Here is a 25,037-nt window from a genome sequence, read left to right as displayed (position 1 = left end):
CATAAAATGCCACGAAAAAACCGGAGAGAAATCAAGAAAATATGTGGACGTGAGTGAAAAGCGAATTAAAAGTAACTTGGAACTTAGCTTAAGTTACTTTGGCAAAGTTACCCGAAAAAGAAACGTTCCTCTGAAAGTTACCACGGCGCAAAAGTAAGTTACAAGTTACCAGAAATAGGAACTTAGTTACGGTAACGAGTTACCTCGAACTCTGTTATTTTGTACTAGTTTCTACAGTTAGAAAACATCATCACATTAACAGACAGAAAGACTTCGGACTGGAATCGTACGGCAGGGACGCCTGGCCGTTGTTTCTCGGCTTGCTTGTGCCAACATTTCTGCTGGTCGCATCCATATGGCAGCTTAAGTACTTCCACCAGGGATTCCTGGAGCTCAACGAAGGAAGCCTCAGGTATTCACCACAAAGCCAAGTATCCTATTTGGGAGGACTGTCCGAAGTGTTTAGCTGATGCAGTGCGTACGCATGCAGGGACGGAGCAAATAGCCGTCGTTCCTCCCCGGCTTCAATAGATGAAGCTGACGCCGCACAGAACCATGCCACGCAAGCCGGTTCAAACATCACGCGTCAGCAAGATCCAGGAAGGATGTCTGAGGAACGGCTAAAGAGGCGCGGTAGGTTTAACAAAGGGGTACAGGGCGTGGGACAAAAGTTTGCGGAACAGTAGGCACACTAGGAACACTGAGGTGTCGCGTTTGTTCATTGCAGCGTCACCCTGGCAGCAAACAGAAGTGGACACATGCACTGAGAGATGCATAGAATAGCCGGTCACCCGTTTCTTATTCGATCTCTTCCTGACAGCTAGCAGGGGGCCGCTCTGGCAGTGCAGTGTTCCGTACACTTTTGTCCCAAGCTGGTGTCTGTCCCGATTACTCGAATTATTCGAAGGATCACACCAGCAGAACCACAGCGCCAGCGAGCGGGAGCGCGTATGGTGAACCTAGCTTATCTCCCTTTTCATCTTCTTTTTCTCCATGTAAATCTGCCAAAGTCTGCCAAGGTACAGGCGTTTGTTTGTTTACCAGAATACTTTTTTAAGGCTCCCGCGATGCTTCTGGGGTGCTGACACTGGGGTACTGTTTTACAGCGACAGCTGCTAAGGGTTCAATTTCGTGAAGATCCTGTCCTGAACGTCGCATCGCCGAAAACCCAGCTAGGTGAAACGAAGAAACGAGATAGCAGATATGACTAAATAGTTTACAGCGATAACTGTACATGTTGTCTCGTTGATCACTTGCAACCTCGAGGTATCCGACGGGATGGTAAACGAAGCCACCGCCACGCTTAAAGTGCCACTACAGACTAAATCTCGTGTCTTCACAATCGTACCAAAGTTATGTTACTGAGATCTTCTTGTCTCACTTTACATTCCTGCAAAATATTTTGGCTCTACGTGACGCGAAGGCTAGAGAAGTTTTATTTTTGAGTACTGACTCTCTCTTCTGGCAACGTTGCTTCCCTTCTCGTCTTCCGGCGGGCTCACTTTTTGCACTGCGTTAGCGGAGCCCCACGTGACACATATTCCGACTGCTGCGACCTTCGGGAAAACACAAAGGAGGGAGAAGGCATCTCTCCCATTTTCCCCTCTTTCGATCAGCTTCACATGACTTCTCCGCCACGTGACCCTCCCGGACGCCGGCGTCGTTGCTAGGAGACGAGTGCCCTCTCCAGAACAGACGTCATTGTAATCTGTGGGCTTATGATTACGTCCCTCGCTTCTTGCGTCATCGAAACTTGTGGAGGCTCAGCGGATCTTCAAAAATTGAGAGAAATCCACAGCGTTCGTAAACAGGATTGAAATTTCGCGTATAGCATCCTTGAGGCACCTTCTTTTCGTGGACTAAATAAAATAAACGATCTTTTCTGCGTCCGGAGTGACACTTTAAAGCACATCTTTGATGAAGAGGTTCTACACTCTAAGAAAAAAGGGTGTGAAAAGGTGGTAACTTCTATAGTTACCACCTAGGTCAAGATAGCGTCTGATAGAGGGTGTAAAAGGGTGACAAAAAGCAATTATCATATATCCAAATTGGTACAAAAAGGCGTTCGCCCCCTCGCTCACCGAATCAGAAGCGGTAACCCTATCATTCGTAGGTAGCAGGAAACTTTGCAACACTTTAGGGACAACATATGCGACTCCTAAAAGGTGTAACTACTCCACCCTTTTTTCTGAGAGTGTACGATGCACACGTGGCTTCACTTCGAAGTATAGACGCCACGGGCACACGAACAGCTCCGTCGCTGTCGTTGATTTGATGTCACTATAACTTGCATCATACCTGACAGTTTTTTGGGGCACTTTTATCGAATTGTCGTTTGTATCGAATCTCTTCCTGATCCCGTTGACTTCGTTATGAGTATGACTGCGACTCTGGCAGCCAACTCAATTGGGACCCGAGGCGTGTGTGTCGCGGTTTGAGAGAGGTAGGAGGAGTTTTTGAACGGGGAACTTCCAAAAAAGCTCGATGTGTTCCGCTTCGATGGAGGGGTGTCTATATAGCGCATATTTGGAGAATACGCTGCTGTTTTCTTTTTGAGGTTGTTATTGGTTTCTCTAATATTCTAGAAACACGTTCCTATAGATTCTCTGCGAACAGTGAACAAAAATCGTGTCTTTCAGCAACAAAAACTGGGGTTTAATAAAATGCGATTTTTTTTTTCATTTGGGACTGCAAAATTCCGTAGCCAAAATCAAAATCCGCACTTTCCTCATTTTTCAACTGCAAACGGAGTCACGGGATTCCTGCCAGGGTCCACGCCAGGAAATCGGGCCGCGGGCCTCGAGGGCTGTGCCGAATTTTCAGCACGTCTTAGGTAAATTAGTAATTTACTATTAACGTGGCAACACTGCACAACGACAAGACGCCGTACAGGAAAAATAAATTGCATAACGGCCTCATGATAGACTGATTCGCGATCGCTAAATATCACCTCCTTGATTCATAAGTCCTACGTTCGTCCTCCATTATTACGCCTGCATAAACTTACTGGTAACTGCTATAGTTACTACCTAGGTCAACGTAGCGTCTGATACAGGGTGTAAAAGGGTGGTAAAAGCAATGATCATATATCCAAATTGCTACAAGAAGGCGTACGCCCCCTCGCTCACCGAATCGGACGCGGTAACCCTATCATTCGTAGGTAGCAGGTAGAACTTTTCAACCTCTTAGGCACATAAAGCGATGCCACAACTATTACCTCCTAAAAGGTGTAACTGCTTCACCCTTTTTCTAAGAGTGCACTCTAAGGAAGAAGGGTGTGAAAATGTAACTTCTACAGTTACCACCTAGGTCAACGTAGCGTCTGACACGGTGTAAAAGGGTGGTAAAAGCAATTATCATACACTGTTAGAAAAAAAGGTATAAAGAAGGTATAATAATGGGCTATTGTACCATTTTTATACCTTCTGTTGCAGATGTATACCTTTCGAGGGTATAGAAAAGGGACAAAGTGCCGATTTATACCTCCAATCGTGTATAAGGGTATAAAAGAGGTATGAAGCAGGGATAACGAAACATATTTATACCTCATTATCACGTGTTTATACCTTGTGTGTAACATAGAACCGAGGCTATACTTCCTAAGGTATAACTGCAGGCTGTTTATACCTTCATCGTTTTTATACCTTTACTTGCACCGCGTGTTGAATCACATAATTTTCTTTTGTTGAAGCGGTGTCATTTAAGATAAACAGTAATTTGTTTAAGAAACACAGACTTCGTTAGAGTTGCATCTACAATCTATAGGTTGAGTTGAGACTGCGTCATATGTGTACCTGAAATAATTAAATCTTGCCGTTCTCACCCGTATGGTTGTCCGCCAGGCGAAGGATGCTCTACAGTTTGCCAAGTCGCCAGCCGTATATCAGTATTTGTTGTCCTTTAGTTGTCAATATCTGGATTTGATCAAAACTGCCAAACACGCGGAACGGGTATTCCTCTTTGAACCTTTTCTTTCTTATATTATATTATTCTATTTTATTTTTATTTTTTTATATGGGGAACTCGTGTGGCGTACTCGAGCGTTGCTCTCAAATAGTTTGCATGTGTGAGTGTGGTAAAAAAGAAAAGAACGCTTTTCTTCTCATCAAATGTTATTTCAACTCCCTGTACTAAAATTTTGTCGCAAACTGGATTGATGATGATGATGATGATTGAAAGAAAAAACTGGTATTAGAATATACCTCTACAGAGGTACAGTTTATGTGAAGAAAAGGTATAAATTATATACCTCCACTAGGGTATAAACTATATATACCTTGCCGGAGGGTATAAATTTATACCCTAAATGGTACGAGTTATTGCACGGGCGATTTATACCCTAAAAGGTATAAATTTTTCTAACAGTGTATATCCAAATTGCTACAAAAAGGCATAAGCCACCTCGCTCACCGTATCAGAAGCGGTAACAATATCATTCGTAGGTAGCAGGTAGAACTTTTCAACCTTTTAGGCACAAGCTATGCGACAACTATTACCTCCTAAAAGGTGTAACTGCTCCACACTTTTTTCTAAGAGTGCACTCTAAGGAAGAAGGGTGTGAAAATGTGGTAACTTCTACAGTTACCACCTAGGTCAACGTAGCGTATGCGACAACTATTACCTCCTAAAAGGTGTAAATGCTACACCCTTATTTCTAAGATTATATACGCTTTTTTCTTTTTTTTGCTCGCTGCTGGATTCACTGAAATGTATCCATGTTTTCTTTTCAGACGTTGCACCGGAACGTAATGATGACTCTGACCATTTGAACTTTCTAGAAATCGTCTGGAGGCTCATGGAGGTTCACTTCATTAAAGCTACACTATTCGCCGTATTTTTGGTGTCTGTGCAAGATGTGAGCTTTGCTCTAATTAATAACCGGAATAAGCACGCATATTTAATGCCCCTGTCTCGCAGGTGTGCTTTTTACACGCCACGCTAATCCTGCTCGGCACGGCTGCGGTGCGATTTCGGTCTTTGCAATCGTTTCTTCTGCACTGCTGTTCCTTTTGGGCTTCCGTTCTGTTTCTGACCAAGATGATTTACCAACTGGATCTCATCAAGGATGGTTGGTTTACCACGTGCCGTGTAAGCGATTGCTATCTATTTGTGCTCCTTATTAGATGAACAGTGAAAATTTAGGACGGAGGCCGTCATAAATTTTAGTTATTGTTTGAGGCGGGGTCTAGGGCAAATACTTCGTTCATTTGTATGAGGGCAATGATTGTAGCACAACAGGGGTACGAGGAAACTCATGGCGGTTGACGCAAAGCGCTCTGCCAACACTACCAAGACAGAACACAGAAGGTCAGCACAGCTCCACGTGAAGTCATCCTACTCCGACGGGCGTCGACCAATTACACTAAAGCGGTGTCCCGACGAAGCAGACGACACGCGCTTCATTGGAGGGAAACCATCCGAGTAGGCTGACGTATACCGCGAGGGCGAGGGGATATTTGAGTGGCCCTCTCTTCTAGGTGGTGCTGGCGACTTCCCGGCAGAATATTCTAGTGGAACAATAAGAAAAAAGCTCCGTGGGCCACGCCTTGTGTGGCGCATTCGCGCGGCGCCGAGACATCGGAAGTGACGTACCGCGCAAATAGCAGACGACACCTTCGGCGCTGTCGTCTGCTACGAAATCTGTTACGTTTGAGCCGCAGGATATTCCTCGTGGTTAAGAGAGCACGAAAAGACATGACGTTTGGAGCCGAACTCACGTGGTAGCAAGAAACTGACGTTTTGCATCTTCCGCTGGAGGATATTGGGGAATGTCGCACGCGTGAACACACGGGATGAGCGGCTCGCACAAGTTTCCTGAGCAACTTCTGCTGCACTGATTTATTTCTGCATTTATACGGTATTTGTGCTAACGAAGCGCATCAAATAACATCCTAATAACATCGAAGGGACGAATATGGCTACATTGGGGCGCGTCGTTCGCTCGCTACGCGGCGTCCAATTCGTTTCGAACGGGTGTATCGCCGTCGACCTTTAATCTTTTAAGGACACTTTTGTAAGTTGAATTGCGTAGTGATCATACGTCATTTAGCGAAAATAATTTCCTTGATAGACTGCTTGATGAATAAAGCGGGGTTTCGATGCAATGCTGAATGCCGTATTTCCTTATTCTTCATGTGTTACACTTCCGTCCCTAATGTCCGTGGGTCAGAAATTATATATTTAAGAGTTTCTGGTTTAATTTCTTTATTTCAAGGTCCCATACGATGTGATTAACATCACGGTAATACCGCCGCCATTCAACTCAACTTACAACAACTTCAAGTGGATAGGCATAGAGAAAGACCCGGACGGCATTATGTTCCAGAATGTCAAGGTATACTATGTCATCACAATGGGAGGAAATTTGATGACTGAATGCATCTTCACGTTGAGGCTCCCAAGGGATCAAATTTCGTGGGAGAAAACACCCGATGCGCCGCCCTGATTAATTTTGAGTAACGAACTTGAACCTCACTCAGTCAGAAACGGGAACTGACGCTTTCTCCTATGTCCTTAGATGTAAGGCAGAAGGCTGCTGCTGATGTTCTCCCTCCCGTTTAAGGAAACTGTTTCGCGTTGATGATGCAGCAACAAAACTACTACTATATATACCGTTTTTTTTCTTCTTATTACTGTCATCTTCTGCCACTATAATGTTTCTATCCCTTTTCAACTTACCGAAATGAACAGATGTTGATGCTGAAAATATAAGCCAACATTGATTGGGAGAGCACCGCAGGAGCTTGCCAGTCTGGTCATAAACTGGTCAACTTGACCCAGAATATATGGTCATTTATTCTAATTAAAAAGGGATTCCCTGTTTTGTAAAAGTTTGTTCGTTTTGTAAAAATTTTGTAAAATTATGTTCACCGACACCCTTCATACGTGCCAAGGGTAGCGTATTTCTGAACGTTGGTTTCATGGCGCTGTTATCGTACAGCCGTAACCTTCACTGAACCCGGAACTCGTTTTTGACCCGGAACACTTTTGACTCGTCACTCTTTTAGCCCTACGCATACTTGGTTGGGGTGTTCACCCTGCAAGCCTTCGTGAAGTATCGGCAAAAGTTCCATCGACTTCGCAACGGAATCCCAACTCCAACGACGGACGTCATATTCCCTTCCGCTAATCGTGCCAACGCAGACGATGGGCTACCAGAATGCGCAATGTTCTTGGTCAACTACTTCTTCTACAAGTTCGGCGTAGAGGTGAGCTAGACGAACCACACCAACGCCACTTAAGTACACGAGGCCGGCTCAAACACTCCCCTGACTCACACTTTCCACACTTTTGAGTACATAGTCTGGACGTCGTCTGCTTCAGTCACAGGCTTTCTGTGGCTACCAAGTGGCTTCCCATGCGGCTGATGATTACTCCTCTACATAGCTACGGCCATGTGGCGGGCTCTATATGTTGTCCAAGAGATCAGGCCTTACTTATGTAGGTGGCGCTGATCAAGCCCACAACCGCACATGTGCCGGTGTGGGTTCCGTGTAGAAAAACGTATCTGTGCAGGTCCCACCTGTTCGCTTAGGGACATGGTGGGACACGCACAGGTATGTTTTGAAATAGTTTTGCTTTTCATTTTTGGTCGACACTGACTCCGTGCAACATGTGCGCCTATGCAAACATGTTGCTCGGAGCTCCGCCCACCCCGCGTATTCTATTGTGAACCTATACCAAACTTGACAAAATCTGACATCAAGCGTGCTTCTACAGTCGGAACTAGTTTTATGAACCCTCGATATCCGAACTATGAACGGATTATTAGGGAACGGACCCAAAGTAGCCAAGCCATTCTGACCTCGATATACGAACGGGCGTTATGAACATACAGAGGACAGGCCAATGGACCGGAGGATAATGAAAGTTCCTCAGTACATGCTGCCAAGGTCAAACACAATGTCCCAACGCCACTATGTTCCACAAACATGATTCACCATCTCGTGAAAGAATAATTTGGGCGTTTACTGCCGAACGGTTGTCAGTTTGGACCAGGTCTCCGAGATGGAAACATCTTGCCGTTCCAAGAGAAGGCGTTCAGCCCTGACAGCCGGTGACAAGCCTGTTATTTGCCGTTGGAAACAGTCTCATCCACGCGCGATACCGTACTTTGAGGACCGGGTGGATGAGTCAAGTGTCAGACTTCTGTCATCTCTTCTAAACAGGATAGACCCTGCAGAAAGTATGGCGCAAAGCGCAACTACGCAGTATTTTCAAAAATAAAACTTATTCAAATCAATTTCCCGTGGTTTTGTGAGGTATTTGTGCACTGCACACCTCGGACCTCGATTTACGAATACCTCGATTTACGAACGATTTTCTGAGAAACGAAGGGTGTTCGTAAAGCGAGGTTTAACTGTATATGATCGAGTGATGCGAGTGATTCGAGTGATTCCGTGTTTACGGTTCGGAATGCCTGTGAGACGAGAGTATGGAGAGGGGTAACAAGAAATGAAGCGCATATTCAGGCCTGCAGACACCCCAATATTTTCGGTGTAGCGAGAGCTACACTGTTATACTCGTTCAGTGTAGGCTGTTCCTCGAACTTCAAGCCATACGCGATACGACCAGTGTAATGTACACGCTCAAAGCAGCGTGTGAGTTTCAGCACCACAGCCACCAGAAGAATCGAGCAGTTTTCGCCCATTTCAGGTACAGATGAAGGAACCGAAAATTTTTAACTACTGAAAACCCAAACAGACAAAAAAAGAACACAATTTCCACTGTTATATGACTTTGATTTCCTAATGGACATCGGAGAGCAAATCAGTACAATCTAAATTATAAATATAGCTTTTATTTTAGGGTTTGCGTATCCGCGAATCCTCGAATCCTAGGTAAGGATATGAGATTCAGGAATCCGACTTCCACTGCCCAAAACGGCGAATCGAATCTTTCGAATCCACCAACCACGTTTGTTTCTTTCTTTTTCAACTCACAAAATCAATGTTTATTTATCAGAACCGCTGCTTCCGCTCCCTGTGGACATTTTCAGGTACTGGAAGGACAAAAGATATTCTGATTTGAAGAAACTGCTGAAGAAGTTCTTGCTCACACCCCCATCGACAATGTCAGACTCTTCAGCACATCGGGTGTCATAGCCGATAAAAAAAAAAAAAACATTGTAGGCTAGATCATGAGCGGGTGAAAATGCTGGTGTTTTTTAAACAAAACTCTCCATTAATTTAAAAACTTTCAAATGTGTTTTCTTGTTTGTTTGTTTGCATTGCTGTGGAGTGAAACAGTTCAGACATGACCTGTACGCCCTCCCGTTTTTCATTTCTCATTTTTTTATTTCATTTATCATTTTTCATTTATTTTATCAGTTTTACATTTATCATTCGAGATAATGGTTGGCTAGGAGCGTGCTATGCGGTGAAGTTCATTTTTACGAGTGCGGGGCGCTCATTTATCCCTCCCAGAATGTATACCAGCTACCTAGCTCCCCAGCTGCCTTCCCAGCTACCTTGATGGTGCGATTTTCGGTTATGCGGTCAGGCTGCCGTCCTGTCAGAACGCGTATGTGAGTGCTCGACGATTAATTACCTAATATTCACGGATGAGCCTATGAACTAGATATCTTGGGGGAAATGCGAGATAGTAGTATTGGACCCGACCGATTTAAATCCTTTTTTTTACATAGCCTGAAATGTGCAAGTACTAAATGCGATATAAGTCGCTAAATTTTGCTATGAGCCGAAACTGGATCCACATGCTCCTTGAGCACAAAAAAGGGGGAAAGAAAGAGAGGGAAAGGGCGTTCGCGTTCAGGGGCCACGTGTATGTAGCGATCGAGTTGCTTGGACTAAACGCTGATCCGTTGGCCGGATAGACCGCTTTCCGGCCCACGTAGGGCGGATGTCACTTCGTTTCTGAGCTCGAGAACGGCGTGGTTCTGGTTTCGACTCATTTTGCGTGTCAAAATCCGACGTGTTGTATCTCGAATGACGTGCTCATTTCCGGACACTTAAAAAACGAGAGGGGTTCCAATATCTGACATCTCTCATTTCTCGATAAAACACCTAATTAATAAGATGAACGAATGTTAGGTAAAATTAGATGACCCGGCCGCATAACCTGCCTCACAAACGTGCTGCTCTCGCAACTTAAAAAAAAAAACTGTAAAGGATAAAGATAACCCTGTCTACTCCGGCAGTTTTTAATTACTTCGGGGAAAAAAAGAAGCGAACTTGTGAATGTTCAATGACTAAAATTGATAAGTGGAATCTTTTCTATTTGGTGCTACTCAAAATGGCATATTTTTTGTGATATTTTGAAGTCGTTCACGCATTATGTTTTGAAGAACTCGAGCAGTCTCTGAGCATTTTTTCCGATGCCGAGGATTCACCCGTTTAATTTCAGGTTTGTTACGCTGGAATGGTTGCCTGCATAGCACTCCGCGTCGACTTTTACGCACTGCTGACAGCCATTTGGCTATCGCTTATGTTCCTTCTGAGGCGGCGTCACCTCAGTCATATGTGGCACCTCTACGTGGGGTACCTCAGCATATCCCTCCCATTGCAGTACTTCATGGCTGTTGGTCTTCCGCCGGGCATTTGTATCGGTAAGCGTTGACACGGGGCAACTTCTCTGGTTATCCAACTTATGTACCCACATAACGTGCTTGCAGAATACCCTTGGTGGAGCTCGAAGTACAAGATATTTCGAGAAATGGCGCTGTGGCTCTATCTTCCTGACCACGAGAACCCACCTAGTGCCTCAAGGATACTAGGTGAGAGACATAACGACCCGAGACACTATACGCTATGGTCTGTGAAGGCTGCGTTGACTTGTAGATGCTTGTGAGATCCATTCTTACACAGACCGCTAAATCGAAGCATATCCGCTGATGTTCCCTCAAGGCAGCATGTAATGAATGCCCACACAATCAACGGTCGTGTCAGAGGAAAGTAATGCCGCGAAGCTATTCCCATAACCACTCTAACTGCGCGCCGGTGAAAGATACCTTTCTTGCGAATAATCGGTGCGCCCTCAGAACTCATTTTCGACAATAAATTTCTCGAGACTACAAAAGTGGTGAAGGTGACCCCTCGTGCCACCTCATTCACGAACCAGCAAGGTGGTCGGAAGGTTCACAGCAGTGAACGCTCCTTGTCACTTCTACACACTTGCCTTAAGGAACTGTCATATCTTGTTGGCATCGTTTCTTACGGCGTTGGCGATAAATGGGAGAACGCATGCTGTAAAAATTGTCCGGATATACGTACCATGTGAGACACCTTTGACCGTGAACGACAGCGTAGTTTGTCTACAGTCTGAGTTTGTTCACCTGAGACCTGAGTGAATCTGCAATCAAATCTCACAATATTATGCGGAATCCCACAATTGAAAAGGTTACCTATATCGGACAATGTTATGGTTGGGTGTCTGCCATGACCCGTTTTGTTATTTTCTTGTCGATAGTGGACTTCTTCCAGCTTCTCTTTGCCTGCTGCCAACTGCGTGTGTTTGCCATTGAAGACAACATGAACGATCTTGAAAGTGGAGGGTCAAACAAAGAAATCTACGATAGGCACGGAAACTTCGTTGGACGATCTCCAAATCCTGTTCCAGATTTCGTATCTTACGCCAGGTATGTCACAATATCCGTATGACTTCGCGATAGGTCAAAAAGGGCATTTGTCTGCTACACACTGAGCTGGGGAGAACCTGCGGGTCTTGTGGTCGGCGGGCACTTTGATGCATACTTGTGAATGTGTGGGGGCGCTCCAGCCGGCGAACGCTAATTGGTTGACGAGAAGGACTGTACGTACTGCGTGCAGTACGTACAGTCGTCTGTAATCAGTAATCAGTCGTCTGTACGTGTAGTCGTCTGTACTCGTCTGTAATCTTTTAACTGGTGGAAAGACCCCATAGGCGGCGTCGCGATCGCGGGAGCCATACAAGAACTCCGAGAGGAGAACGTGCACTCCTATGGCTCCTATGCGCCACATAGCGCCACGACCTTGGAAAAAGTCTGTGTTTTCTGCTGACCTCCCCTCGGAACCGATCTTGGTAGAATTCCTTTGTACGCGACATCTCCAACAGGGATCTTTTCGCAACGAGCCTGAATTTACAGACTATCATTGTGTCGGAAGCATTCCATTCCATTGGGCGTCCTGAGAAGCTCACTGTATTTATTCTACATGTTGTAGATCGTCCCTCTCCATAATACAAGTGGGCGTAATCTTCTCCTCCTATTGGGCTTCTCTGGCTGTGCTGTTCCTGGCTGGTACCAGTCACGTATCTCTATTCGCCCTGGGCTATGTTCTGCAGTGCTTCTATTACCTATGGAGCGGTAATGACTTCTACCTCAAGCCCATGCGCGACATCGTAAGACAGTAAGGTTGAAATCCCGCGGAGGATGCCGCCTGTATGCTCACACTCGCGTTCTGTATACTCTGCTTTTGCAGATGGAACACACTTCTAGCGTACAACGTACTCGTAATCTTTATCAAGTGCGCACTTCAGGTAAACGAGACAACCTATACAGTCAGCAATCCAGGACTCTTGTCTGTAGAACGAAAGATAAAATAAACGAATGTTCAAGGTTAATCTCCATCTTGTTTTTCGATGTCCCAACAGTTCGGCGGATGCGTGTTCGTAGGTTTTGTATCTGAGCGTTTCTGTTGGTTGGTTCAGCTGTTCGGCGTCACCTGCTTTCAAGATTACAGAGGACACATGGATCTAGGTAAGATGTGCTCGCCTAGGATATCAGAGTTTCTTTGCTACACTTTCACTGTGATACTGACGCTCTGCGAGTCACCTGACCTGGATTTTCTCCTCATGGCCACGTTCTTAAACTATCCTCGACTCAAGTTGTGTCGAGTTGTTTTTTCTGAATACGGTAGTCGGTACCTACTACTGGCGTCACATACTGCAGCTCAAACGGGAAGTGACCAGTGTGCGGTGCCCTCCGTTGCCGAAGCGGGTCTCTTTTGGGACGGCATCTGTCTGACTTTCCTCCTCCTCCAGAAGCGGCTGTTCATGTCCTATTATTTCCACCATGTCGTCATCGAAACCCTTGTTCAGCAGAGCATATCGTCGCGTGGTGCCCAAATGATTCACGTGATGCAGGTAGACGTTTCAGGTGAACAATTCATTGTAGCATCTTCATCGTTGACGTTTTTCGTAGCTTCATATTGTACGGGAGCAAGAAGCCGTCGAGCGTGATGTCATGGCAAAGATAAAAAGGAAGACAGACCAACTCCGTGACAACCAGCAGAGGGTGCGAGAGTTCGAAGACCTGGAGCCGGAGACGCACTTCCAAGGTGAGCATAGAAATCTCGAAACTCATATTAGCTGCTCTCGTTCAGCGGTAGACAAACTTCACTGTCCGGCCACGATAGGGCATTGCACAAGGAACTCTCCGTTTACGGCAGTACTCTTAAACGGTCCTCGACTGGGTACCCTTCCTCCAGTGAGTGGAGAACGGAGGCGGCCCTCCACACCGGCGGTATCGTGCTGTATTCGAGAAAAGTTTTGAGTGAAGCCCGATTCTCGAAGCCCAACCTCCAGGAGCAGCTCGAGTTGGATGTTTTAGTCGAGGATCGTGTAAGAATACGGTTCTCAAATCCTTGCTTTATTCACGAAGCAGCCTGGGTAGCCACCATGCACAGTATTGGTGTCTCGTCACCGTACAATCAAACCCACAAGAACGTCGTGAACAAAGCAGCCATGAGCGGTGGGGCATGGCCTTGGGGTCCCTGTCTCCTGACGTGAGCCAATCAGGTCCGTGTGACGTAGCGTTACCATGGACAGTAGTCGCGACTTGCGCTATCTTTTCTCACTCAAGTTTCGTCTCCGGTTAACACGGTGTGGCGCCACTTACGGGCTCCCTGCAGGAGGGGATGTCGCGCGCGCGTTCCAAGCCAGAAAGAGTGCACATTACTTGTTGCACGAAACGGTCCTGCCAAAAATGAGTGATAATGAATTGTGGAATTGGTCTTTTGACTCTCAAAGTCAGCAAATACGTACCACTGATATGTATAGCCACCGGTTTGCAGCCTCGGCAGGCATTGAAGAAATGTGCGCTGATTCCATGTGATCATAGTCCACTCGCAGGAACGGCGAGGAAATCTCGCAGTTGCGCCAGCGCTCTACGAAAGAGGAGCACTAAAGACGGTAACGTGTTCCCGAACCACTACCGAGGCTACTGACTACACCAGTGTAGAATTTCCTCATAGTTCTTGAACCACGTTTAGGGAGTTTTAATACTGTGAAGGGATACCTTGGGACGACCGGTGAAAAAATGACTGCGCGTCGTAGTTGGTGCATAACATCCACAGTATACCTGCCATCAAATTTGTTTCTTTCGCATGCGCGACGAATTATGCCTCAAATAAGAGAGCAATCAAACCGAAACAGGAACGTGGAGAGGTGTCGCAGGAACTTTCCCCTCCGAAGGCAACCGCTTTACGTCACCCTGCATGGAGCGTACAAGTAGTATGCCATGCCTGTCCTAGAACCTGTGTTACATTTCCGAAACGAAACAATTGACGGAAGATTCGGGATCAGATTAATCAGAAACACATGGAATAAACAGTGGTCACCTACTTTCTTAAGGGTCAGGAAACAGCGCAGGAATATGACTAATGCATGGTGACGTTGGCCGACCAGGGAAAGAAAGTCGTACTTCCATCGGCGCTCGGTGGGAGCCAGACTTTTGCAGATTTCAAAAGTCGTTTTTATGATTCCACCTTCGTTCTCAAGTGATATATTTCACAAATGTGTTCAGTTCGTGTAAATGATCGTGGGAATATCGCAAGCTTGAAATCAATTTGGTTGCGAAGTCTCTCTTTAACCTGCTTTTGAACTGCCTGAACTCTGCAACAGCTTTCGTCCTTCTCCTTGTCTAAACCTGTGCAGCACTTCGTTCCGGAGACTACTACCTCTTCGATGATGACTTTGAGTGTCCCATCGACGCAGACGTGAAAGATCCCGGGGATCCGAGACGGGAATCTGATGCACTTAAAACTGTAAACATCCTATTGCCTATTTGCGAATAGATTAGCTTTTTTCTTTTTTTTTCTCTCGGAGTATATAGTATACATGTGACGATACGAGAATTTCGCCGGTGAAAATGTTTTCATACGTACGGCGTGATTGCTACCCCAATCACGATGAGTTTGAGAATCTTGCTGCTTACATTGCCGTACAGGACGCCGGGAAGAGCGCTGAACCCGATTCGGGTCCGAATGTAACACCGGCTGTGGAGACTGTGCAGCGACGACCGGTCCCAGAGGGTACGACTACGCCTCAGGTTTGTCACATGTTATTCGCAGCTTGTGCACTTCAGTTGCGCTCGCATTCGCTTAGTATTTCCTGTCAAGCAGACGTCGCCAGGAGATCCATAATGTAAAGGCCTCAGTCTGGGCACACAGAAGGACGCCACGAACACACGCCTCAAACCAGTAAAGTTGATTGACCAGTTGACCAGTTGATTTACTGGTTTGAATCGTGTGTTCGTGTCGTCCCTCTGTGTGTGACCAGACTCAGGCTTTTACATTATGAAGTTGCACACACGCCATCTTGTCACCAGGTGACCACTTCTCGCATTGGCTGCCATGCCACGAAAACTGGATACGTTCTAGACTACGTTCGGACCTGACCAATAAAGCCAGCATTTCGATTTCATTGATTCCATAGACGCGTTAAATTCTGTAAAACTAACCTACACTTTGTCTACTTCTACAGCCCTTGAATATCCCAGAAGACCCGACATCTAGCACGGCCATATCCGACGCTGCTTCGGCGCCCTCTGCCGTTCCACCTCCAGTCTCTGTCGAACCTCAAGAACGTAGCCTTGGCGACCGGCTGAAAGAGTTGCTGTCAAATGTAGTAGCCTACTTCGACATGTTTCTCATGGCCGCGACCAGGAAGCTCAACGCGGGATCTTCGCGGTACCGCTACGTGGCGGACTGTTTGGCCGAGGAAATGCGCAGGGCAAAGGCCCGTGTGAGTGAACTTTTAATGACGTCTCTATACCGAAAGAGTTCCGTGCTATCATGTGTACACGTGTTTCTGTTTCTGCAGTACCAGGACGGTTTGGCGCATGTTCGCGTTCATGAGGATATGGCCAGCGAGCCACTTATGAGGTCCTCGGAGTAAGTGTGTCTATCCCCTATATAAAGTGCAAAACCGCGGTCATTTTGGCTTGCTCAGATTTAGTAGACCCCTGCACTTTGCATGCCACGAAGAAATATCGTGACGTAGAGTCCTGAAGGATCCTTCCTTACGGTACCTTGCGTTTCGGAGAACGATGAACCGTTACCCCACAAGTACGAGATTCATAAATGAACAGCAGCTCCCTAAACAAATACAATGCTCTTGCAATGGCCATAGGAATAACTGAGCGTCTAGCGACTTGCGACAGCTCTGAATTGTACGCTTTTATTGCCCATGAAACTGCGAGACATGATTGTTTTGTTGGTGGTTGCTCGTGACATCGCATACATTTAACGACTGCTGCAACGCAAGAGAAGCAAATATAGTTCGGCAGCCCCTCCGAAGTATGGGCTGCAGGATGGGCACCGTTGTTGTTCTGCACGTTTTGCTTCCAGAGCCGAATGCTCAAGTAAAGCATCTTTACAGGGTCTCCAGCCCGCCATCCACATCAGCGCCACAGCGTGAGAAGAAACATGTCTTGTCACACCTAGAGACCACCTATAAGCGCGTGCGTTCTCGAATTCGCCGCTTCAAGGCGCAAAACATAGACGCTCTGCTTCCTGGCCGGCATTCCACCATCTTTCTTTTTCTGACTGCCTGCTATTACACCGTCGTATCGAACTCGGACATCGTCTGCTACCTGGCCATTGTCCTCAACCAGATAATGTCTGCCAGCCTGCTGTCCTTGCCGTTGCCCCTGATGGCGTTCCTTTGGGGTACGCTCTCGGTGCCCAGGCCGACAAAGACCTTCTGGATTACCATCGTAACGTACACCGAAGCTGTCGTCGTTGCGAAGTACTTTTTCCAGTTTGACTTCTTCGACTGGAGCGACTCCTCGGCGATGACGAGGCCGTTCGATGCGCCAAAGACCATAGGAATCGAGAAGCGGAAGGGTTACTCGGACTACGCGCTCTACGACTTGATGCTCTTGCTGGTGGTGTTCTTCCACCGATTCACGCTGAAACGCATGGGGATTTGGAAGGACACAGAGCTGCCGGAGCGAGATGATCTACACTACGAAAAGATTGCACCTGCGATAATCGTGGTACGCTGGCATTTTGAAGGCGGGCTCTCGAGCAGTACACGAGCGGCGGTTAACCAGAACCATTTTTTTTTTTCAGGATGACAGGCCAGATGCGCCGGAGCCTTCTCACCTATGGAATGGCGGTGTGTTATATGCCGCAATAACCCTGGACCTATTGTATAGAATTCATAGTCCGCACTGTATATTTTCGGCACAATTTCCTCGTGTGACAGCGGTTATTATTAGCGGTTATTCCGCTGGCTCATGTAGGAGCAGAGTTTGCAGAGCACCCGCCAGAAACGGATTTTCAAATGGAATGCACCACGCATAAAATGCCGCTTTTTATGGCGTCGTTCACAAAAACTATTCGCTATGGTGTAAACATTACACCCAAAAAGTGAGTACCTTACGACAAGATATCTGCATCTGAAAGTAAGTACACAGTAATTTTTTACACCTTTCGGGTGTAAATGTCTTGTCCTATATATGGCATATACTGTGTAAATACGATACAGAGGGAATTTGCTGCAAAAAGCACCATTTCAAGAGCACCACCTTTTTCAGCGCTGCTACTATACACTTTCAGATGCGCCTGCGAAATATAGTGTCTATTCATCGCATCTCTTCTACGCGTAATGCAACACCGACGCAGTGATTTAACACGGCCCTACTTATCCTTGCAGTTGACCAGCAACGACAAAGATATAGCGCGCAGGACAATATTATGACCCTGAGGTTGGAAAGGTACGCTAGGAGCTCCGTGAAACAAGTCACGTGCCGACGTTGCCATAACTTACCGCGAATAATTGTTCTCTCCTATAGGATCGGCCGATACTTGAGTCCGTTTAAGATGTTCTTCCACGACGTTCTTCACCCTGTGTACCGTGTGAAGACTGATATGTACGTCTACATGTTCCTCTGCGACTTCGTCAACTATTTCATCATCGTCTTTGGTTACTGGGCCTTTGGTGTAAGTGACGCCCCAATTCCGAGGAACTTCCAGCTCACATTAGCGTCCCGATTACAATCATTTTCTCCTCATTCCAGACGGGAACACCAGGTGCCAACGTAATATCGTACATAAGTATGAACAAAGTAAGTTCGGCGCAGGCCAGTTGTTGTGTATAACAAGAACTAGAAACTGGACACCTTGAGATCATGTTGCGTTTCGTCATTAGTTCGCCAAGAAGCATTAAAAGAGCAACGAGGTAACATTTGACATCGTTCAAAAATCTTTCCGCGTCTGTCAAGTTGTCCACCAGGTGTCACCGTGCAAAATATTTTCGCTCTGCGGTTCGTTATAGCTGCGCAATCGAATTTACAAAAAAACGGACAGAGAAAGCGGCCGAGGACGGTCAACACGATGCTTGTGATGTCAAGAATGCTCCGTGCCTTGTTTCTTTGTTTTTTCTTCGCAACATTGGGCCAACACCATCTAGATAGAGAAAGCCTGCTTACTCGTCGACGTGACGTAACAACTAATAGTCAGCCAATCAGGATCGTGTTTTCAACGGAGGAAGCCAATCACGAACGTGCTTTCACCAGTCGTGGCCACGAAGACTAACCACCGTCGTCTACGAGTGGCGATTGAACGTCCCCGCGTACTAGATGGGAAAACTTGGAAATAAAGCGCAAAACTGCCCCAAATCTTTTTCAAAACTAATTTTCTGGAATGCGTGTTGCATTTTTTTTTTGTCTAAATATTCAGGTGTGCAGGTTCCAAGTAAGCTGCAATCGTTTGCGCGTTCTTGAATTCGCAGCCCCGCAAATTGCAGTAGCAGACGAACTCTGACTATATATGCCCACGTAACAAAGGAGGGAGAGGAGGCAATAAGCGGGAGCTGATTGAGCTATGCCGCTGTAACGTCATTGGTCACGTGAGGGGAGTAGCATACGTCACTACGTCCTCTCGTTCTGCGATGCGCTCTTCTCACGAGGAGGATTTTGCAAATGTGTCCGAACCGGAGCCCTCGCGCTCGCTCTGTAGGTCATCTGCGCTCATCGTTCTTTTGCAGAACAACAACAACAACAACAACAACAAAAAAGCAAAGAATTTGGGGGTCGCCCCTGTGCTTTTTTTTCAGTTGCACTTCTTGGTGCGAGCAAAAGAAAGAGAAACGTCAACGTCAGAGGACTCTGTAACACTGGAAGTTCAATAATAATAATTCGTGATTTTACGTCGCGAGACAACTATGATCATGAGCGACGCCACCGTGGTTGGTCTTGCCAGGGACTCGAGCTTCTGGAATCGAGAACTATATATGTGTATATTTTCCCCTGAAACTGAACTATTTTATTTTTCATTAAGCAAAGGTATCATATTCAGTTTCAAAACACTTCAAAACACACGAAGTTTTTCTCCTTTCTTTTTTTTTTGTGGTTTTTAAAACGATTCGATATTTGTGGATTCGCAGAACCTGCCTTGGATATCGGATTCGAGTTTGGATTGGGAACCCTGGTAGCTCGAAATTAGAGCATTTAATTGATATCTTTATCGGTTATACCCCCGTGTGAATCAGTCCTGACTTTTTATGGTCACATGAACATTCACGTGGCACTGTCACGATCCACTGTCCGCACTTGTGATCGCCAGACTGTTTGCCGTATACGCTGCCACTGCGCCCCCTCTACAGTAACAATGCCAAAAAAAAGCGATTGCGCAAGTCATTAAAAATGATTTCAGTAGAAATTTTAGGCACTTCTAGCTTACTGCCAGCATTGGCTCTGGGCAGCTACTGAACGCATTTGACGCAAAGCTCAAAGATAGACACCAGCTCCCTTGGCATAGCGGTTAGGACGACCGCTTTCCACAGGGGGACTGGGAGGTGACGGGGGTTCGCCCCCCCCCCCCCCCGGCTGTGCTGTCTGGGGGTTTTCCCTGGTTTTTCCGGCAGATTTTCCAGACCAACGTGTTCACATTTGCCCATGAAGTCGGCCCCGGAAGCATACTAACCTCCTCTGTCCTCTCCCCATGCATCTGCCCACGACGCTCATAGCCACAGTTGCTTCGTGGCGCTAACACGAAGTTCAGATTTCCCTCGTTATAGGAGACTTGTAGCTTCGTTGCCTTTTTATGACTGCATGAATTAGTTATACCTGCTCCAGTTTTGTGGGTGGGTTGCAGGAAATGGAGTAAATCTTCGCCTTCCGCACCTTACAGCTTCCACGCGCGTTCGTCATAATGCTGCTGGCGCAATTTGGTCTCATCTTCATCGACCGCGCCCTCTACCTGCGCAAGCACATTCTCGGCAAGCTCGTCTTCCAGATCATCTTGGTTATCGTCATTCACATCTGGATGTTCTTCGTCTTGCCCGCTATGACGGAGAGACGTTTCGTGGACACGGACAACTTTCCGCCAAAACTTTGGTACTTCATCAAATGCGTGTACCTCATTCTCTCCGCGTACCAGATACGCTCGGGGTACCCCAACCGTACTCTAGGCAATTGCTTCTGCAAAAGATACAGCTACATCAACTACATTCTCTTCAAAGGGTGGGTGCACAGTTTTTGCCTACAGCGGTGGGGGGGGGGGGAATAGAAAGGGAAAGGAGTAATGGGGAGCAATCGCAGCTTCTAGACCCCCAAGATTACGATTCCTCCTCATTACCACGAATTTACTCATCAGCACCACACTCTCCGAGTCTCTTCGTCAGCTGGACTCTCAACCCTTTCTCCCTATCGAACTTACTTGGTCCCTTCTCCAATCCAGCCCAGCAACGCTCTGCGCTCAAACCTCTTCTGACATTTCTGGACACCGTCGGACTTCGATCGTTACTGTGAAGGGGCTCGTTACTTTATTCCCCCCATTCCCACCAGCAATGGGGTAGAGTATCGCCTGTGGCGATGAAACTCACCACTCTCCAAGGTCAAAAATAAAGTCCCTAAACTTCCTTGCGTTTGATCCCGAAAGGGACTAAAGGTAGTGACAGGGCATTTGGTACCCAAAAGGTCCTCCTGCTAAGGGAAGAGGCTAAGGACGAGAACTGGGGAACTGGGGACGAAACATGAAATTGGTCGGATGAAGAACTATCTGCTTTCAGGTGAGAGCGTGTACGGTGCTCGCAACTTCCAACCAATCTCCCGCTAACGTGAACTCTCTCCTATAGCACCTGACTTGGCGGCGAACGCCTCAGTCAGTACCGGGTACCTTTCGAAGGGTAGCAGGGGTACATAATGTCGCTTGTCGTCAACGCGTGCGGAAAGACTCGACAAAAAGCAAAATCTGGCGCAATCTTCGGGACTACCTTGCAGAGTCTGTCTGTCGAGACTATTTCCACACGTGTTGACAGCAGGTGACTGCATGTCAATGTCCCGCTGTTCCTCATAAGAACGTGGGTCAGACCCGCTACTGATTGCAATGTTTGCCGCCAGTCGGGCGCTTATCGAAGCGAGGCCACGTTAACGGGAGATTGGTTGGAAGTTGCGAGCACCGTACACGCTCTCACCTGAAAGCAGATAGTTCTTCGTCTGACCTGTTTCATGTTTCGTCCCCAGGTGCACAGTTCACAGCTGGCGCTTCGAATAGGTATGGCTTTCGTTGTACATCTACTATACTTTACCGTTGTCTTTGTAGGTACATGCTTGTCCCGTTCCTGTATGAAGTGCGCGCCGTGATGGACTGGATTTGGACTAACACCACTCTATCCGTCTTCCACTGGTTGAAGATAGAAGACATTTTCTGCAACGTCTTCTTTCTTAAATGTTTGCGCACCAACGAAGAGGCAAATCCCGTTCCACGCGGTCAGCAGCAAGGTTCCCTCGTCAAATATGGAGTCGGTGGATTGATACTGTTCTTTCTCATTGCGACCATCTGGTTCCCTCTCCTATTCTTCTCGTTCGGCAGGGCGGTAGGCGTCGCTCTCCTGCCGTCTCACAGTTCGCTGGAGTTCGACATTGCGGGTTACCAACCTCTATTCAAGAGCGACATTGAAAAAAATTCTATACGACCAGTCACAACCGGCAGCTGGGTTCGACTTCAGGTAAAGACGTCTGTGATTGGGCTTGAGAAAATGCATGATGCCTCCGAGTCACAACGTAGTGCGCACGCGTACCTTCAAACTGTTGCTTGCACACTTATGTTGTGCACTCGTCGCAGACGAGGTAGTCGGAGCGTGTTTTTAAAGCAAACACTTATACTGCCGGCCCATTTGACAGCCTGGTTGCTCAGCATACAAACCCACAAATTTTGTTCAAATCCACCTCCTGGCTTCTTTTTTTTTACGGGCAACCCTGTATCCCGACACGAACTCCGCAGTTCCCGCCGTGTAGAGAGGCGAACATAAACATCCTAATAACAATGGGAGCCTATAGCGACATCTGTGGACCCCTACCACCACCACGCTCGCTCGCCAGAAGTTGTGCATTTTTGCGTAGGTGACTCTCGTTTGAACAAACTTTTTGAAGAAAATCCAAGAAGCAGGCTACTTAGCCCATGACTTAGCCGATAACAGGGTTGGGAACATTTAACCCTGTTGCTCGACGAAAGGGCGATTGTTTCCCACCGGGCGTCGCCCCCATGTCTTTTCACCGCAATTTCAGTCGTGATTGAAAAATATAATTTTCTGGTGTACATAAACATTGTAGTGTGAGTTTCTCTCGGAATAAGCTTTCAAATACCACCGCAAATATTAACGGCTTGCCTGCTGCTTTATAGTACCTCTAAAATGCGCATAAAAACGCATTGAAAATATTTGCGTTAGCGAAACTCACTCTGACCCACACCATAACGTAATGTCCACTGTCCGCTGTGTATGTCCTGTTCATGTTTATACTGCGTAACGTCAACTATGTTGCAGCTGAACCAACTCTCCTTCCTTTTTTTTTTTATCCCTCTATAGTAGCCACATAAACGATGGGAATGACAACAGTTCGTGACAGCTTCGTGTTGCCTGGATCCCAATCCCAACCGTTTTAGCACTTGGTTGTCTTCTCTCGTTCTGTCATCTGCGTTTTACTGGCACTTCATTCATTTTCATTATGTCACAACGGCGCACGGGCCTCGCCCTCAGCGTATGCTGGCGCTTAAGTCCTTTCTGAAGCATACAGCTTGCAGTCCGACACGTTTGTGTACATGCGACGTAAAGCCTCATCACACTAAACTTTCTTTCCAGGCTGAACACAGAGGGAAATCACCGGCACAATATTTCCTCTCAAACTTCCATGCGGAGGACGTAGCTGTCGTCACAATAGCCAAGAACTCGACAACCACTTGGTCCATCAGCCCACCGAGTCGAAGCGCGCTCACCAGCCTTCTTAACGAGTCTGATTCCCGTATCCCCTTCAGCGTGAAGTTCTCCATTACTCGAGACATCCAGAGCTTGAGGAAGTCCGATCGAATCTTCTCCAGTGAGCAGATGGTCTTCCTTGAGGACGTGCAACTTAAACACAACATGTCCCTCGTGCTTTCCGGCCAAGCGGAGAACGTCACGATACCTGGAATCTTTCCCAAGTACTTCCGTGCTTCCGTTCGCGGCAACCTGGAAATAGTGCGCGTCCTGAACCCGTACGATGAAGCACTGCGAAATTTGACGCTGCGTCTTCATTCTGGTCAGGGACACGAAGAGTGGTGGGAAGTCCAGGAGCGCTGCCCCGGCCAGTTCCCGTACGCGTTTATGCTGGATGAATTCGTCTCTTGTTCGCACTTCCACATCATCGTGTTCTGCGAGAAGGTTATCCCTGAGGCCCTTTCGGTTCTGTGGACGTCTGGGTGAGTGACAGCCGCAGGCTTTCTCAGCACTCTCTCTACAAGGTACATCCTGTACAGTAGAGTTGAATGAGTAATTCTAGGCCTTTTGGGAACTAGCAGTGCCATTGCATGGTCGTCAAAGTGGGGACTGCATTTCACGTGTCCTCCTTACTTTCCCGTACACATAAAGTAGTCCGACGAGACTGGGAGGTGACACGGTGGGAGACAACACGGGAAACTACTATGGGGGTTACTATGCGCCCTGAGCAGACTTCAGCGGGAACTGTGCAGAGATTCGTCTGGAACGTCTTCGAACCCAGGGAAAACCTCAGGCAGCACAGCCGGTGACAGGATTCGAACCCGTGTCTCCTCCCAGTCTCGGCGTGGAAAGCGATCATCCTAACCACTACGCCACGGGAGCTGGTCATATTCACTCAGAATACACATTTTTATAGGCATACCTGTTGCAGTCTTGCTGAGCACATATTTAGGTGTACTGTTGCATTCAGGGGGACCATTTGCGAAGTTTAGAAACTAGCAGCGCCTGGGTGTGAATCGCGGGGTCAGATGGGCTAAAACTGGAAGTAATTGTAATCTAGGGATCTCTTTCTTTACTCTAAGGACACTTTACTACGTAGCATGACGACCTGAGCGACCTCATTTGAAATCATTGTTCTCTCATTCTGTGCAGTGTACATAAATACACCTGCATGCGTGTTAGGGTGTGTAATCGTCATGATTGTACAATGTTCTCTTTCAGCATCATTGGACTGTACACGACGTTTGTGCTTGTCTTGGCTCGGCTCATGCGCAGTATGTGGGCCGAATCGGCACACGAAATCATGTTCAGGGAGATGCCAAACGTGGACCACATCTTGCAGCTTTGCCTGGACATCTACCTGGTTCGAGAGTGTGGGGAGTTCGCGCTGGAAGAAGACCTCTTCGCCAAGCTCATGTTCCTGTACCGGTCACCCGAAACGATCATCCGTTGGACGCGCCTGCGACATCCCCAATCGCAAAGGGAAGTGTTATCCCACTAGGGCTATTGCCCGATAATCAAATACATCAAATGATATCAAATGTATATATTCGCATGGACATATATCTTGAATGAATTGAATAAATTCAACTTCAGTGCTCGGCCGTTGATCAAACGCG

At 47.0% G+C, this 25,037-nt stretch overlaps 1 protein-coding gene across 4 annotated transcripts in view; it reads left to right on the top strand.

Annotated features, from left to right (window-relative positions):
* The window catches only part of LOC135366679 (piezo-type mechanosensitive ion channel component-like), a 41,426-nt gene extending 16,389 nt beyond the window's left edge, over window positions 1-25,037 (top strand). The window contains exons 12-38 of one of the 4 annotated variants that reach the window (XM_064599492.1): window positions 263-412; window positions 491-633; window positions 4,779-4,855; window positions 4,918-5,088; window positions 6,215-6,334; window positions 7,008-7,208; window positions 10,366-10,567; window positions 10,634-10,735; window positions 11,428-11,596; window positions 12,159-12,344; window positions 12,417-12,474; window positions 12,589-12,694; window positions 12,887-13,080; window positions 13,139-13,274; window positions 14,872-14,981; window positions 15,164-15,265; window positions 15,700-15,960; window positions 16,039-16,109; window positions 16,597-17,215; window positions 17,292-17,337; window positions 17,878-17,938; window positions 18,017-18,164; window positions 18,242-18,289; window positions 20,355-20,686; window positions 21,768-22,173; window positions 23,305-23,900; window positions 24,640-25,037. In XM_064599492.1, the coding sequence (XP_064455562.1) occupies window positions 263-412; window positions 491-633; window positions 4,779-4,855; window positions 4,918-5,088; window positions 6,215-6,334; window positions 7,008-7,208; window positions 10,366-10,567; window positions 10,634-10,735; window positions 11,428-11,596; window positions 12,159-12,344; window positions 12,417-12,474; window positions 12,589-12,694; window positions 12,887-13,080; window positions 13,139-13,274; window positions 14,872-14,981; window positions 15,164-15,265; window positions 15,700-15,960; window positions 16,039-16,109; window positions 16,597-17,215; window positions 17,292-17,337; window positions 17,878-17,938; window positions 18,017-18,164; window positions 18,242-18,289; window positions 20,355-20,686; window positions 21,768-22,173; window positions 23,305-23,900; window positions 24,640-24,919 (5,095 nt within the window). In that variant the 3' untranslated portion in view covers window positions 24,920-25,037. Of the gene's footprint in view, window positions 1-262; window positions 413-490; window positions 634-4,730; window positions 4,856-4,917; window positions 5,089-6,214; window positions 6,335-7,007; window positions 7,209-10,365; window positions 10,568-10,633; window positions 10,736-11,427; window positions 11,597-12,158; window positions 12,345-12,416; window positions 12,475-12,588; window positions 12,695-12,886; window positions 13,081-13,138; window positions 13,275-14,871; window positions 14,982-15,163; window positions 15,266-15,699; window positions 15,961-16,038; window positions 16,110-16,596; window positions 17,216-17,291; window positions 17,338-17,877; window positions 17,939-18,016; window positions 18,165-18,241; window positions 18,290-20,354; window positions 20,687-21,767; window positions 22,174-23,304; window positions 23,901-24,639 lie in introns of all 4 variants that reach the window. The other 3 variants (XM_064599493.1, XM_064599491.1, XM_064599494.1) reach the window with 3 other exon arrangements.

The sequence above is a fragment of the Ornithodoros turicata genome, chromosome 8 (genome assembly GCF_037126465.1).
Source record: "Ornithodoros turicata isolate Travis chromosome 8, ASM3712646v1, whole genome shotgun sequence".
In the NCBI taxonomy this organism is placed as follows: Eukaryota; Metazoa; Arthropoda; class Arachnida; order Ixodida; family Argasidae; genus Ornithodoros; species Ornithodoros turicata.
Note: the sequence above shows the minus strand (reverse complement) of the source record. Positions and strands in the feature narration are given on the sequence as shown.